At 54.1% G+C, this 14,257-nt stretch overlaps 1 protein-coding gene across 1 annotated transcript; it reads left to right on the top strand.

Moving 5' to 3' along the window:
• Window positions 1-1,998: 1,998 nt before the first annotated feature.
• On the top strand, window positions 1,999-14,037 carry HDHD5 (haloacid dehalogenase like hydrolase domain containing 5; the record flags this gene model as incomplete). The annotated part of the gene is made up of 8 exons (XM_079715566.1): window positions 1,999-2,106; window positions 5,915-6,118; window positions 6,978-7,090; window positions 8,384-8,477; window positions 9,644-9,677; window positions 11,050-11,224; window positions 12,946-13,134; window positions 13,337-14,037. 8 exons carry the CDS (start codon window positions 1,999-2,001, stop codon window positions 13,620-13,622), a joined length of 1,203 nt encoding a protein of 400 aa, XP_079571692.1. The 3' UTR covers window positions 13,623-14,037.
• Window positions 14,038-14,257: the final 220 nt, after the last annotated feature.

The raw sequence follows: 14,257 nt of genomic DNA, 5'->3' as shown, positions 1-14,257 counted from the left end.
AAATTGGACAGTCACATGCAAGAGATGGAAACTGGACCAGTCTTACACCATACACAAAAATTAACTCAACGTAAAGACATGAATGTAAGACTTGAAACCATAAAACTAGAAAACATAGGCCGTAATGTCCTTGACATAGGTCTTGGTGATGATTTTTTTGAATCGATACCAAAAGCAAAGGCAACAAAAGCGAAAACAAACAAGTGGGACTACATCAAACTAAAAAGCTTCTGCACAGCAAAGGAAACCATTAACAAAGTGAGAAGGCAACCTATGGAATGGGAGAAGATATCTGTAATTCATATGCCTTATAAGGGGCTAGTATCCAAAATATATAAAGAAGTCATTCGACTCAATAGCAAAAAAGCAAACAATCCAGTTTAAAAATGGGCAGGAGATCTGAACAGACATTCTTCCAAAGAAGATGCACAGATGGCCAAACACAAATGAAAAAATGCTCAACATCAGTAATTATCAGGGAAATGCACATCTAAACCACGAGATAACACCTCACCCCTGTTATAATGGCCATCATCAAAGACAAGAAGTGACAAGAGGTAACACGTGTTGGTGAGGATGTGGAGAAAAGGGAACCTTCATGTACTGTTGGTTGGGATGTAAACTGGTGCAGCCACTGTGGAAACCAGTATGGCCGTTCCTCAAAAAATTAAAAATAGAACTACCATATGATTCAGCAATTCTACTTTTGGGTATTTACCCAAAGAAAACGAAAATGCTAACTTGAAAAGATATATGGGCTTCCCTGGTGGCGCAATGGTTGAGAGTCCGCCTGCCGATGTAGGGGACACGGGTTCGTGCCCCGGTCCGGGAAGATCCCACATGCCGCGGAGCGGCTGGGCCTGTGAGCCATGGCTGCTGAGCCTGCGCGTCCGGAGCCTGTGCTCCGCAACGGGAGAGGCGACAGCAGTGAGAGGCCCAAGTACCGCAAAAAAAAAAAAAAAAAAAAAAAAAAAAAAAAAAAAAAAAAAAAGATATATGCACCTCTATGTTCACTGCTGCATTATTCACAATAGCCAAGATATGGAAGCCACCTAAGTGCCCCTCAGTGGTTGAATGGACAAAGAAGATGTGATATATATACATAAAATATATAATATATAGTATTCAGTCACAAGATAATATAAAAATTATAATTATAATTTTAAAACTATAAAATATTTTATATCATTATAAATATATTATATATATAAAAAACAATATTATTCAGCCACAAAAAGAAGGAAATGCTGCCCTTTGCAGCAATGAGGATGGACCTTGAGCGTATTACACTTAGAGAAATAAGCCAGAGAAAAACAAATACTGTATAATTTCGCTTGCATTTGGAATCTAAGAAACAAACTAGCCAAGCTCATAGATCCAGAGAACAAAATTGATGGTTGCCAGAGGTGGAGGGTGAGGTTGGCGAAGTGCGTGAAGGGGTCAAGAAGTACAAACTGGGCTTCCCAGGTGGCGCAGTGGTTGAGAATCCACCTGCCAATGCAGGGGACACGGGTTCGATCCCTGGTCCAGGAAGATCCCACATGCCACGGAGCAATTAAGCCTGTGCGCCCTGAGCCTGCGCTCTAGAGCCCGTAGGCCACAACTACTGAGCCTGCGTGCCGCAACTACTGAAGCCCACGTGCCTAGAGCCCGTGCTCCGCACCAAGAGAAGCCACGGCAATGAGAAGCCCGCGCACCGCAACGAAGAGTAGCCCCCGCTCACAGCAACTATAGAAAGCCCACGTGCAGCAACGAAGAACCAATGCAGCCAAAAATAAATAAATTAAAAATAAATAAATTAAAAAAAAAAAAGTACAAACTTTCAGTTATCGGAGAAAACTCAGACGGAGGCAGAACTACAACTCCCGAGACGCCCCACGCCCCGCCCCGCCCCAGACACGGAGGCAGGACTACAGCTCCCGAGGTGCCCCGGGCGCCACCGGTCGCTGATTGGCTGAGCGGCGGTCAGGCGTGCGCGGTGCGCGCAAGAGGCGGCCCATGGCTGCCCTCGGCGAGGCGGCGGCGCGGTGGGCATCCGGACTGTGGCGGCGGGCGGCGTGCGCGGCCGCGGGGTTCGGGGGCCGCCGTTTCGCGAGCGGCTCGCAGGTGAGGGCGGAGGGTGCGGGGCGGCGGCGGGAGGCCGTGCGGCCTCGCGGGCCAGGCTCGGAGCAAGGTGTCCGGCCTCCGGACGTCACTCCCCCCGCTCTGCCCGCGTGTGGTGACGTCACGTCCCCTGGGGCCCCGCCGCGCGGGTCCCTGGCTCCCCGGGGCTCCGTCCACAGAGCCCGGGGGCGAGGCGTGACCCCGTCGCTCGCGGGGGCGACCGGGGGGCGGGGACGCGGGCCCCCGTGACTCGCCCGCCGGGATGTGATCCAGGAGGACTCTGCGGCCCCCGCCCCGCGGGTCCTGACTTTTTGGACTTTCCCGGTGGAGAGAGTAGGAGGAGGGAAGAAAGGATGCGGCACCGGCTAAGGGATCAGTCCTGCCCGGGCCGCTTACTGCCTGTTTGACTTAAGGCAAATTGCCGCTGCCCCTCGGTGTCCGCGGGGGACCTCTAAACCCGCGGGTGCTCGAGTCCCACAGCCGACCCTGCATCCGCGGACCCTGCATCCGCGGACCCGGCACCCGCGGATCCACCAACCCCCATGGTGTGTGAGGTTTGTGATCAGTAGTTGGGTGAATCCACACGTGAGGAACCCGGGGTTACCGAGGGCCGACTGTATCTTTATTGAAAAATATCCGCCTGTGAGTGGATCGGCACAGTTTAAACCTGTGTTGTTCTAGGGTCAGCAGTACTTAGCTTTCTAAGCCTGGCTTTCCCCGTGTGTGTACCAGGGATAGTCCTTACCTTGCAGTGTTTTTGCTAGAGGGTACCTGGGGTACTTTGTGTGATGTAGGTGCAGTACTTTGCATAGTCACCGCATGTAGTAAATTCTCGCAAACATGGAGCTGGTTGGAGTGAACAGTGTCCTGGAAGGTAATTGTGATGCTGTTGTTGGAAGCACACCAGCCAGTTCCAGATAAGAAGCAAAAACACAAAGGAACACCTTAGTGGTCCCTTCATTTAAAACTAATCTTAAGACCGCACTTCTTTTTTTTAACTTTTTAATTTTAATTTTTTTTTTGGCCATGCCATGCGTCTTTGTGGGATCTTAGTTCCTCAATCAGTGATTGAACCCAGGCCCTCGGCAGTGAAAGCACGGAGTTCTAATTCACTGGACCACCAGGGAATTCCTAAGACTGCACTTTTTAAAATTCATGTATAGTTGATTTACAGCGTTGTGTTAGTTTCAGGTATACAGCACAGTGATTCAGTTATACATATATATTCTTTTTCAGATTCTTTTCCATTATAGGTTATTACAAGACATTGAGTATAGTTCCCTGTGCTAAACAGTAGGTCCTTTTTTGTTTATTTTATGTTTAGTAAAAAAAACACACATTTTATCACTGCCACAAATAAGAACTTTAATTAGAAGATCTGGCGTAATACCCAGGACTAGTTAAAAAAAACATGAAGTGAGAAAGAAGAAAAATCAAAATACAGATACAGAAGAGAATGAAAAGAAAAAAGAAAACAAAAAGAATGAAAAAAAAATCTAACCCTATGTCCTTTTCTCGAGGTGCCTTCACTCAAAAAACAATTTAATAGATGTTATTCTTTTAGAGCAGTTTTAGGTTTTCAGGAAAGCTCAGCAGAAAGTGTAGAGAAGCCCCACATACCACCCCTTCCCCTGTTTCCCCTCTTGCTGACATCTCACAGGAATGTGGCATGTTTGTGAACAATTACTGGGGGCCTTTCATTTCTAGGTGGCTGGGTGCCTGGTCCTCTGTGCGCACTCACCTGAGGGGTTGGGAGTCGTGGTTACACACTGCACAGAACAGATGAGGGAGCGTCGGGATATTGCGTCGGGGATATTGCTAAATTGTCCTGAGACTTTCTTGTTCTAAGTAGCAGGGTCTGTGGGTTCTTCTGTCTAAGAGAGCAAATCTTGTGACTATTTAGGATATGGCCACTAAGACCAGTAAAACTGTATGGTTAACTTTGGCAGCCATCAGCACAAGCAAGCTGTTTTATTTTTTTAACTATGTAATTGTCAAAAATCTAAGAACAATATTATGAACTCTAAAACCCATCTTCCAGATTCAGCAGTTGTTAACATTTTGCTGCACTTGCTTTGCTTATCTCCCCCCCACACTTTTTTTTTTTTTTTTTGTGGCTCTAAGATTTTCAGACAAATCCCTGATTTCTTGTCGTTTGGACCCTAAATTCTTCTGTATGTACCTTTAGGAAAATAAGGGTATTTTGAACATAAGCACAATGTGTGTGCGATGAAAGTGGCTTGACTTAGCTGGCACCAACAAAAGGAAAATGACAGGTTAGGTTGGATTTTTCTGACAGCTGAAAAACATCTTGTATGTTAACAGACAGTTCATAAAATAAGAAATGGGATGAATTTTTAAAAAGGATAGCGTTCAACTTTGTAAATCCAAGAAATGCAGATTGAGAGGAGATAATCACTTTTTTAAACTTTGAAATTAATAAGATGTTTGATACTTAAACTCTTTGATACTGTGAAAATCATCCTTGGCAAGGGTACCAGGGTCCATGTGAGTTGATACTGTTTTGGAAAACAACTTGTCAGTAGGTGTTATGTCATTGTAATGTTTGCACGTTTTTGGCTTATTACTCTTGCTTTTAAGAATCTAGCTTAAAAGGGCTTCCCTGGTGGTGCAGTGGTTAAGAATCCACCTGCCAGTGCAGGGGACACGGGTTCGAGCCCTGGTCCTAGAAGGTCCCACATGCCGCGGAGCAGCTAAGCCCGTGCACCACAACTACTGAGCCTGCGCTCTAGAGCCCGCGAGCCACAGCTACTGAGCCCATGTGCCTAGAGCCTGTGCTCTGCAACAAGAGAAGCCACTGCAATGAGAAGTCTGCGCACCACAACGAAGAGTAGGCCCCGCTTGCCGCAACTAGAGAAAGCCCGCGCGCAGCAACAAAGACGCAATGCAGCCAAAAATAAATAAATTAAAAAAAAAAGAATCTAGCTTAAGGAAAAGTCCATAATATGGAAAAATCAGTAAGCATGAAGAGTTCCTTATAGCATAATTTGTAGTAGCAGAAATGTGGAAAAACCTAAATGCCTGAAATAGGGGAAACCTAATGTTAGCGGAGTATTAACTCAGGATATTATGTAGCCAGAAACGTGTAGTCGGTAGGTCTGTGTGTATTGATATGGAAAGATAACCAAGGGATACCAACGAGAAAAAGGAAGACGGAAAAGAAAGCACAGCATAGTACCACTTGTGTGTTAGCTAAAAGGTAAGAAAGTAGAACCATCCATGAAAAGTTTCTGGAAAATACACAAGAGGGGATGGTACTGGGCGGAGGTGGAAGCAAGAAACTTAAAAATTCTTTTTCTGTATCATCTGTAGCAACTGAGTGTTTTTTTAAAAAACTCTGTGTGTGTTGTTACGATAAAACAAAATTCTAAAAGATGGTTATGAAGGCTGTTGTAACAGATAAAAATGCTTCATGTCAAGCAAAAAAAAACAAGATGCAAAATTGTACATATAAGGTGCAGTCATGGCCGCGTGACAAACGTAAGAGTAGAGAAAGGACATGAAATACTGATCGGTTGTTTTAAAGTGCTGGGTTTGTTTCTGAATTTCTCTATTTTCCAATTTAAAAAATTCCTTTATATTAATTATGCAAAAATAACTTTAACAAAATAGTTATATGCTTAAAAATACCTGAAAAGGCTTAATTCTTTGTTGCAGATGGATTTGTCCTATCGGCAACCCCAAGTCCTCGCCTTGCGTTCGAGGCCCGGGCCGGCCCGAGGGTGGGGATGAGGCTCCCCCGTCCCCTCTGCCTCGACTCAGGGGCCGTTCTCGTCTCCCCTCCGTGCAGAGCCCTCCTACCTTCGGCTTCCTGTTGGACATCGATGGGGTGCTGGTTCGGGGCCACCAGGTCATCCCCGCGGCGAGGGAGGCCTTCCGCAGGCTCGTGGACCCCCAGGGGCAGCTGCGGGTGCCCGTGGTCTTTGTCACGAACGCGGGGAACATCTTACAGTGCAGCAAAGCCCAGGAGCTGTCAGCCCTGCTGGGCTTCCAGGTAAGGAGCGGCCGGAGACAGGAGGCTGAGGACCTGGTTCCCGTGGAGCCCCCTCTCCAGCCCTGTGTCCCCTGCCCTGTGGGGGGACAATATGGATGAGCCCAGTACACATCTTCCTGCTGGAAAAATAACTTGAAGTTCAAGGCCAAACTCAGAGGGTAGAACCTCATCAGCAGGGTCATTTTTTATGAAAACGTACGTGTTGAGCACAGAAATCCCACCTGTGGACTTGGCCGTTTCCATCTTTCCTCCTGGCCTCAGGGTCATGTGTTTCTAAATCTCCGTGCACCAGGTGGGACTCTGAAGTGACAGCCCTCGTTCCTCATAAGTAAGATGACACAGCTCAATGAGCCCTGTCCCTCGTCACCCACCCGCGGCTCCCACCGTCCCCGCATTGACACGTTCTTTGTTGGCAGTGGATTTCGTTCTTGGAAGGAGTCCTTTGGAACCGAGAGAGTAAATCCCATGCTGATCAGCTGGGAGACACTGCCTGGGGAGGAGACCGGTTCCTACCCTGGTGTCCGGACAGTGGGGTTGCCATTAGCATAAATGCTGAAAAGCCAGGTCTTTACGTAGAACTGAAAATAGAGGTGGAGGCGGGTCTGAGCTCACGCAGAACCCTGTGGTTCCCAAGTCAGGCTGAGAAATCGGGGTGTTGGGAGCTGGGCCGGTGGGGCCCACGGTGGCCACATCTCCTGCGGGCTCTGGTGTCTGGGTCCCCTCACACCTGTCGGGGCAGCTCTGGAAGGGTTGGGCCCCCCTTCTGGGCAGGTTTCTCCTTCCTGGGCCAGGGAGCCAGCTCCCTGCTGCTGCCCTCACCTGCGTGTCCTCTGCTCTGCATCTCTCGGCTGCCCTGCAGGTGGAGCCCGACCAGGTGATACTGTCCCACAGCCCCATGAAGCTCTTCTCACAGCATCACGACAAGCGGATGCTGGTGTCTGGGCAGGGGCCCCTGGTGGAAAATGCCCGAGCGTATCCTTTTGCTGCTTCCTGCTCTGCTGTCCTTGCCCTGCTGAAAGGACCGGGGTCAGGAGCTCTGGGCACCCGTGGGAGGCAGGGAGGGAGGGCACCTCCCAGGGTGGCCAGCCCTGGCGCCCGGGGGTTCCCGAAAGCCAGCCCACCGCCTCGGGGCCTGCTGGGCAGCTCACAGAGCAGATTCCTGCCCGTTCCCTGCAGAGTCTGACTCACTGGGTCTGAGAACCCAGGCGGTTCTGTGGTTCGGTTGGGACCCACGGCTCCCTGAGCGCGTCTGCAGGGAGCTCAGCCCCGGCGTGTGCTCAGCGAGGACGCGTCCCTGCTCTGAAGCGGCTCGTCCTCTGCTGCTTCCGCAAACCCAAGGGACCTGAGCACCGCCTGGGCGTGGCCGCGCACTCGGGGCCGGAGCAGCACACGCTGGCGCTTCAGCAGGGCTCCTGCTCGAGGTGGCGGAGTGACACACCAGGAACGGCACAGGAGCCGTTAGGACGGCATGTGGCCAGAGGCTGGGAAGAGCAGAATGGGTCCGAGTGTCACAGATGCTGGGGGGGACCACCCTGGAGCGGGGGTCACCTGTGGCTTCATGGGGGCTGGCTGTGCCACAGGAGGGGACGTAGCTGGGGAGCCTGCCGAGAGGAGGCTGGGAGGATGCCCGGAGCAGGAGGCCGGGATGGGGTCGGGTGGGGAAGGGGGCCAGGAAGGACAGCGCTGGGCTCAGGAACCTCAGACGTGGACGCTGAGGAGTACGGGTCTGTGCGGGTTTTATTGCTGATGGAAGCATCATTCTGGGGAGATGTGTTCTGAGGTGATCTGAACCTGCGTCCAGTTAAGACTGCCAGTGGGGACTGAGGACAGGACCAAGGCGGCAGGTGTTGGAGGGTAAGGCTGCAGCGGGCGTGCTCCCTGCAGCCTCCCTTCTGGGTGAATCCGGTCCATCGTCCAGATTTAGCTCCGGTCTGGCTTCTCCAGACTCTGCTCAGCTTCCTCCCCGCCGAGGAGTCTCTTCTGAACTGTCCTCAGAGCCCTGGTTCTCGTGGCCCTGGGCCAGCGTGAGCTCGAGGACGGGGCTTCCTGTGTGCCTTTGCGCGGGCAGTGCCCAGAGTAGGCCAGGCCCCCGGGTGTCCCCACCGCCTGCGCCCACGCCTGCCTGCAGCGCTCCTGGTCGGCGCTGGCCTCACGGGGCTCTGTCTGGGGTTGGGGCGGGTGGGGTTGATGTGGGCTGCGGTGGGCCCCTCACTTTAAAGGCGTCTCCCCGGCACTGGGCAGCTTTGCTTCCTGACCTCCTTCCAGATTGGGCTTCAAGCACGTGGTCACAGTGGACGAGCTGCGGGCGGCCTTCCCTGTGCTGGACATGGTAGATCTGCAGCGGCGGCCCAAGACCACGGTAATGGGACACGCTCGGGCCTCCCCGCTGGCCCTGCAGCCCTTGCCTCTCCGAGCTGCCTTCTCGGAGGGGAGGGCACATCTGGCCGAGGCCTTTGTTCCCGGACACACGTTGTCGGGGGTGGTGAGCAGGGCTGTCCCCTCTCTTTCCAGAGCCCTCGTGTCCCCCCCCAGGTGGTAGTTTTGTGATTTACCAGCTTTCCTAGAGTCGCTTGGAGAACCGCTAGTGTTAAGTTAATCGCTGCTCTGCTGTCCTGGAGCTCCTTACAGAGGGCCGGCCTGGTGGCAAGTGGCTTCCTGGGAAAGCGGCTTCCTGGGAAAGCGCTGGCGGCTCTGAGCGTCTGCTCGGGCTCCTTGGGGTTTGGCTCATATTTGAAGCTTATCTTTTCCGACCAGCGGTCATGGGGCCTCTCGTTGACCCTCTAGGGTGACCGCCCGTCTCCTGATGCCCCTTTGCCCTCTCCTTCCCTGCGGGAACTCTCTATCACAGAGTGTCTATCACCGCCTGTTCCAAGTCCATGCATGTCAAAGTTTGATGAACTGCAGTTATAAACAGACAGGCCTGCTTTTGTTTGTCTGTGTAGCTCTAGTCCCCCCCCGAGCTTTCCGAGGGCTCCCCCACCTTTGAGCTGCGCACGTTATGTGCAGAACCAGGTGCCAGAGTTGGCATGGCTCTCAGAGCAGTGCAGAGACAGCCCCGCCCCCTGCCCAGGGACGCGGCTCGCCCCAGGTCTCAGCTGGTTACTGGCAGAGCTGAGGGCAGGGGAGCTGTTCCTAGAAGGAATGGGCCCCCAGGCGGTGGTCCAGTGATGGCCCTGCCTCCGGAGGGACGTCAGGCTCCCGTCCCTTCCTGGGCTCACCTCGTCCTCTGCCACCTGATTCCAGACTCTCATCTCCTGTCCTTGCTGGAGGAGGACAGCTGAGCAGCCATCCCCTCCCTGGCTGACCTACACGCTTGATGCCCGCCGGCCTGGGGTGTGGCCGGCCTGAGCGCGCTCTCCTCCTGTCCCCTTGGACCTCTGCCCTCGGTCCTGTCCGTTTCTCCTCGGCCTGGGCTAGACCGAAGGGTCTTCCGTCTGTCAGACACGTGTCTCTCCTCCCACCCCTTGGAAACCGGGTGTGGAAGGTGACCGTGGCATTGACGGGCTTGTTCTTTGTCTCTCGCAGCCCCTCCCAAGGAACGACTTCCCTGCGATCGAAGGTAATGAAGTCCCTGCGCGATGTGGGCGGGCTCTCCCTGCAGGCCCTGCAGCTTGGCGGTGTGGCTGGGATGTTGGGCTCTGGGTCTCCTGGGCTCTGGTCTCGGATCTGCCAGTCACTACCTCTGAGACGTTAGCTGCTAATCTTTCCTTCCCCGTGTCACTTGCCCTATTGTTCCAGAAAAATCGTAAATGTAGAAAATCTAAGTGTGGAAAGGTACCTAAGGTGACCTGGTCCAGTGTTTCTCAGCCCTGTTAAACCCAGCTCTTCCTGGGTAACAAAAATATTGTAATGTCCCCTTTACTGCCCTAAGTGAATTCTTTCCTATACACAAATATTAAAAATTAATTAATTCATGGTAAAGCCCTAATTGTAATAGGGAGAAATAAAAGGAAACGTTTTTTAGTAAGGTCATCTGCATTTCAACGTGTAGTAATTATCCAAGAAGGCATAATTAGGTAGTGAAATGATTATACCAAAAGTAGAATCCCCGTGAACGGTACAGCTACAAACGCAGTGTGTTTACAGGTGTGTTTCATTGGTGACTCAGAAATTAGGAGCAGTGTTGCAGCTGGTGATGTGGTTTTCCAAAATGGGGAGTAACTCTTGGTAAAGTTTTGAAAAAACAAAGTACGTCTTCTCTTGACTAACATGATAGTTGCATTTTTGGAAAAATCAGTGTTTATGAAAAGTCTACCAAAAAATACTTTGTGTGGAATGGAATTAGGGTTTAGGCTCAGTTAATTATAAGCAAGTTGTTCTCCTGTGTGAGTGTCAGCTATTAATAGACGTGGGGAAGGTTTTGACTCTGCAGAACTGTCCTGAGCCTCTTGCATCCCAGTCTTCTCCTGGGCCTCCCCAGGAGTGTCAGTCCTTGCGACAGCTGAAACATGTCCCGGGGGTGGCCTGCGCACTGGGGCCACGGTCTGGCCCAGCTCCCCAGTCTCGCAGCTGGCCTTGGCGAGGCGTGTGCAGCATGGCTTCCGTGCTCCGTCAGGCCTCATTGTATCCTCCTCCCAGCGTGGGTGTTGTCCTCGTGTAGCTCAGGAAGCTTAGACACGGTGAGAACTGGCCCACAGTCCCAGAGGGACGTGGACAGCGTCAGGCCTGTGACCCCGTCTCCCCGCCATGTGGCCAAGTGACCCCTGGGGCTTGGGGGACATGGCTGGGCGGGTGGGGTGCCGGGCAGGGCATCGGTCAGCAGGGGCTGCTGCTTCTCTGCTTCTAACCCTCAGGACATCCTGGTGGAGCCCCTCCTGGGCTCGGCTTCGTCCACCTCCTGGGACCCATGCCCTCAGCGGGGCTGTGCACCCCCGGCCTCCTGAGTCCCTTCCACGCCTGGCACCCCGGCTCACCCCGCCCTCACTCTGCAGGGGTGCTCCTCCTTGGGGAGCCCGTGCGCTGGGAGACGAGCCTGCAGCTGATCATGGACATCCTCCTCAGCGATGGGAACCCCGGCACTGGTCTGGCGACGGCCCCCTATCCCCACCTCCCTGTCCTGGCCAGCAACACGGACCTCCTCTGGATGGCTGAAGCCAAGATGCCCAGGTGAGGACTCGGGGTCCCTGCCTTGGCCCTGGGGGCCACCTCCAGCTGCCTCCTGGGCAGTCCTGCTGATGGCGCCTCGAGCCACCCCAGTGCTCTGGGCTCAGACCCCTCCTCTAGGCCCTGGAGTTGCCATGGTAACCTGGCCTCTGGGAGCGGTCTCCAGGGTCACTTCACACACTGATTGATAAACGAAAACTACCACTTACTGAGCACGGAAGGTGGATCGAGATGGTCTTTAACCCCCGGCCCCGATAGAGTCTAACAGGACGTGCTTTTTCTGGCTAGTGGAACCCAAGTGATGCTCAGTTCCTGTTACCCAGCTGCTCTTCCCTCGCTGCCTTGACCCTGTGGCGCTGGCTCCTTCACTTCTTTGTTTCCTTCTGCCCATAAGACGTTGGGGAGGGGAGAGTAGGAGTGATTCCGAGGCCCCTGGACCAGTCACTTCCTCAGAGGCCCTCAGGCTCCAGGCAGGGCCCCACCCCGTCCGCCCCGGCACTGAGCACAGCACAGGCTGCCGTTTTGCTGGCCCTCAGGTTGCCCTCCTGGAAGGGCGGCTGCTGGTGCTGTTTGGCTGCTCTTGTCTGCGAGGCCAAAGTCTGGAGTTTCTCCCCCTGCCCTGCGTCCCAGTGAGCTGTGTGGTGGATCCGTCACTGAGGGCCTGAGGGCCCAACATGGAGCCCAAGGAGATGGGATCACCGTGTTCTCTCTCAGGTGCATTTCTGCAGCTCGAGGTCAGGTATTTTTTCTGGAACATTCTTCCTAGAGTTCGGGTTTGCTGACACTAGGTGAAGGGGGTTGGTTATGTAGGCTGTGGGCTGAATGGCAGGAGGCAAATTACTATTTATAAAGCAGATTTGAGATCACTTTTTCATTCAATAATTTCAAAATTGAAAGTAGAATTCAGTATATAAATAAGTGACACTGAGATGTAACTTCAAGATACTGAACAGTATCCGATAGGATTTGATTTAGCAGCAAGGGATGAAAACCCAAAAGAAAAGAATCTTAAACGAGATGGAAGTTTGTTATTGTGAAAAAGTCCACCCATCAGGGACACAGGCACCTTAGCCCTTTCCTATGTAATCCAAAAGGGCTGCCTGATCTCCAGCCATCATGTCAGCATTCCAGTCAGCAGGAGGGAGTACGGGGAGGGTAGAGAAGAGGACCCCCTCCCCAGTTTCCAGGCTTTCCAGGAGGTTAGTCCGGCACCTGTGATTTCATTGGCTCTTAGGCTGTAGCATAGTCACTGGCCATACACTTAGCTGCAGTGGGGGCAGACGGGTGCTTTCTGACACTCGGTGGCAGTGCGCTCAGTGAAATTGGCACCGAGGAGTGAGGTGGGATGCCAGCCAGTATTCTGCCCAAGTCCAAGGCAGAATTGAAGCTGGGTCTCTGGTTCCAGCTCCACACCTTGGGCAGGTTACTCCATCTCTGGGCCTCAGTTTTCTCACCTGTGCAATGAGGAGAATGAATGCCATCTCATCGGGCTTTTCTAAGGGTTGAACGTGATGTGCCATCTCCAGCGCTGCGACAGCGCTCAACAGACGTTGTCAGATAGTCACAGGCCATCAAGGCACATCCTACGTGTGACGGCCTCTCACCAGAAGTGATTCACTTTGCCCTGTCACCGTGCTCTGTGCCACCGCGAGAGGGTAGCACACAGGGCACGTCTGAGCCTTGCGGCCCGGGGAGGGGACCGAGCGCGGCTTTTCCTCTGGCAGGTTCGGCCACGGCACCTTCCTGCTGTGCCTGGAGGCCGTTTACCGGAAGGTGACGGGCAGAGAGCTGTGCTACGCGGGCCTGATGGGCAAACCCAGCCTCCTGACCTACCAGTACGCGGAGGTCCTGCTCGCCAGGCAGGCGGCGCGGCGGGGCTGGGCGGCCCCGATCCGGAGCCTCTACGCCGTGGGGTGAGCCCCGCGTGCCTCCTCCGCCCCCCGCGACACGCCCCTCCCCCAGTGGTCACCCCTGGCCCCCGTGTCCCCACCCTTCCATCCTCGAGACGTGCCCCTCCCCCAGTGGTCACCTGCGGGCCACCTCCCTCCCCACCCCCACCCCCCCCGCCGTCCCCGCACCTCCACCAGCGCACTGAACTGTGCCTTCTCTCCCCAGTGACAACCCCATGTCCGACATCTATGGGGCCAACCTGTTCCACCAGCACCTGCAGACGAGGCGGGAGGGGGCGGCCCGGAGCTGCGCCGCCATCCTGGTGTGCACCGGCGTGTACAGCCCCCGGGCCCCCGGCCCCGCCGCTCCCGCCCCGGGTGGCGAGGGGCCTCCGTTCCATGGGCACCGGGACCTTGGCTTCAGCCCGGGGCTCCTGCAGGCGGCCCACGTGGTGAGCGACGTGCTCGAGGCCGTGCAGCTGGTTCTCGGCAAGGAGGGCTGGGCTCTGTAGCAGGGAGGTAGGTGGGCCCGCTGGCTGCCCCCTGCCCGCTGGCTGCCCCCTGCCCGCTGGCTGCCCCCTGTGCCCAGCCTCCCCCCGCCTCCCCGCCAGCGCGGTGACACTCTCGCTCCTCCTGGGCGGGGCCGCACGATTGTTCCCAGGGTAGCATTTGGGTAGCAGCCTCAGATTTTTCTAGGCTGGTTCCTGTCTGCCTGTGCTGGCAGCCTGACCCCAGGCTCGTCCTCACTCTGGGGGTCTTCTGCAGAAGAGGAGGCGGTGCCCGCCTCTGCCCGCTGCCAGCACGGGCTGTAACTCACTCTCAGACACTACTTTTTATGGTAGTTTAGCTTATTGCCCAGAGACTTCGGACTTATTTTTTTAAGTTAAAATAATTGTAATAAATATTCATTTTGCTGTCTCTTGTGAAGCTCTGTCTGGAATGTACTAAAAAGTCCTGTGGGGGAAGACTCGTGGGCCGGCGGGGTGGGTGACCTTGAGGCCCAGGCGCTGGTGGCATTTCAGTCCCGTGAGCGCTGACCCCAGCGCACCGCAGTCGGCCGCGAGCCCCGAGGCCTGCCGTCGACTTAGCCACTTCCCTGACGTGGAAAGAAAGAGGAGCTTTTCCTCTGGTGACTCTGAACCCGTGC

This window comes from Hyperoodon ampullatus (genome assembly GCF_949752795.1).
Source record: "Hyperoodon ampullatus genome assembly, chromosome: 11".
Lineage (NCBI taxonomy): Eukaryota > Metazoa > Chordata > Mammalia > Artiodactyla > Ziphiidae > Hyperoodon > Hyperoodon ampullatus.
Note: the sequence above shows the minus strand (reverse complement) of the source record. Positions and strands in the feature narration are given on the sequence as shown.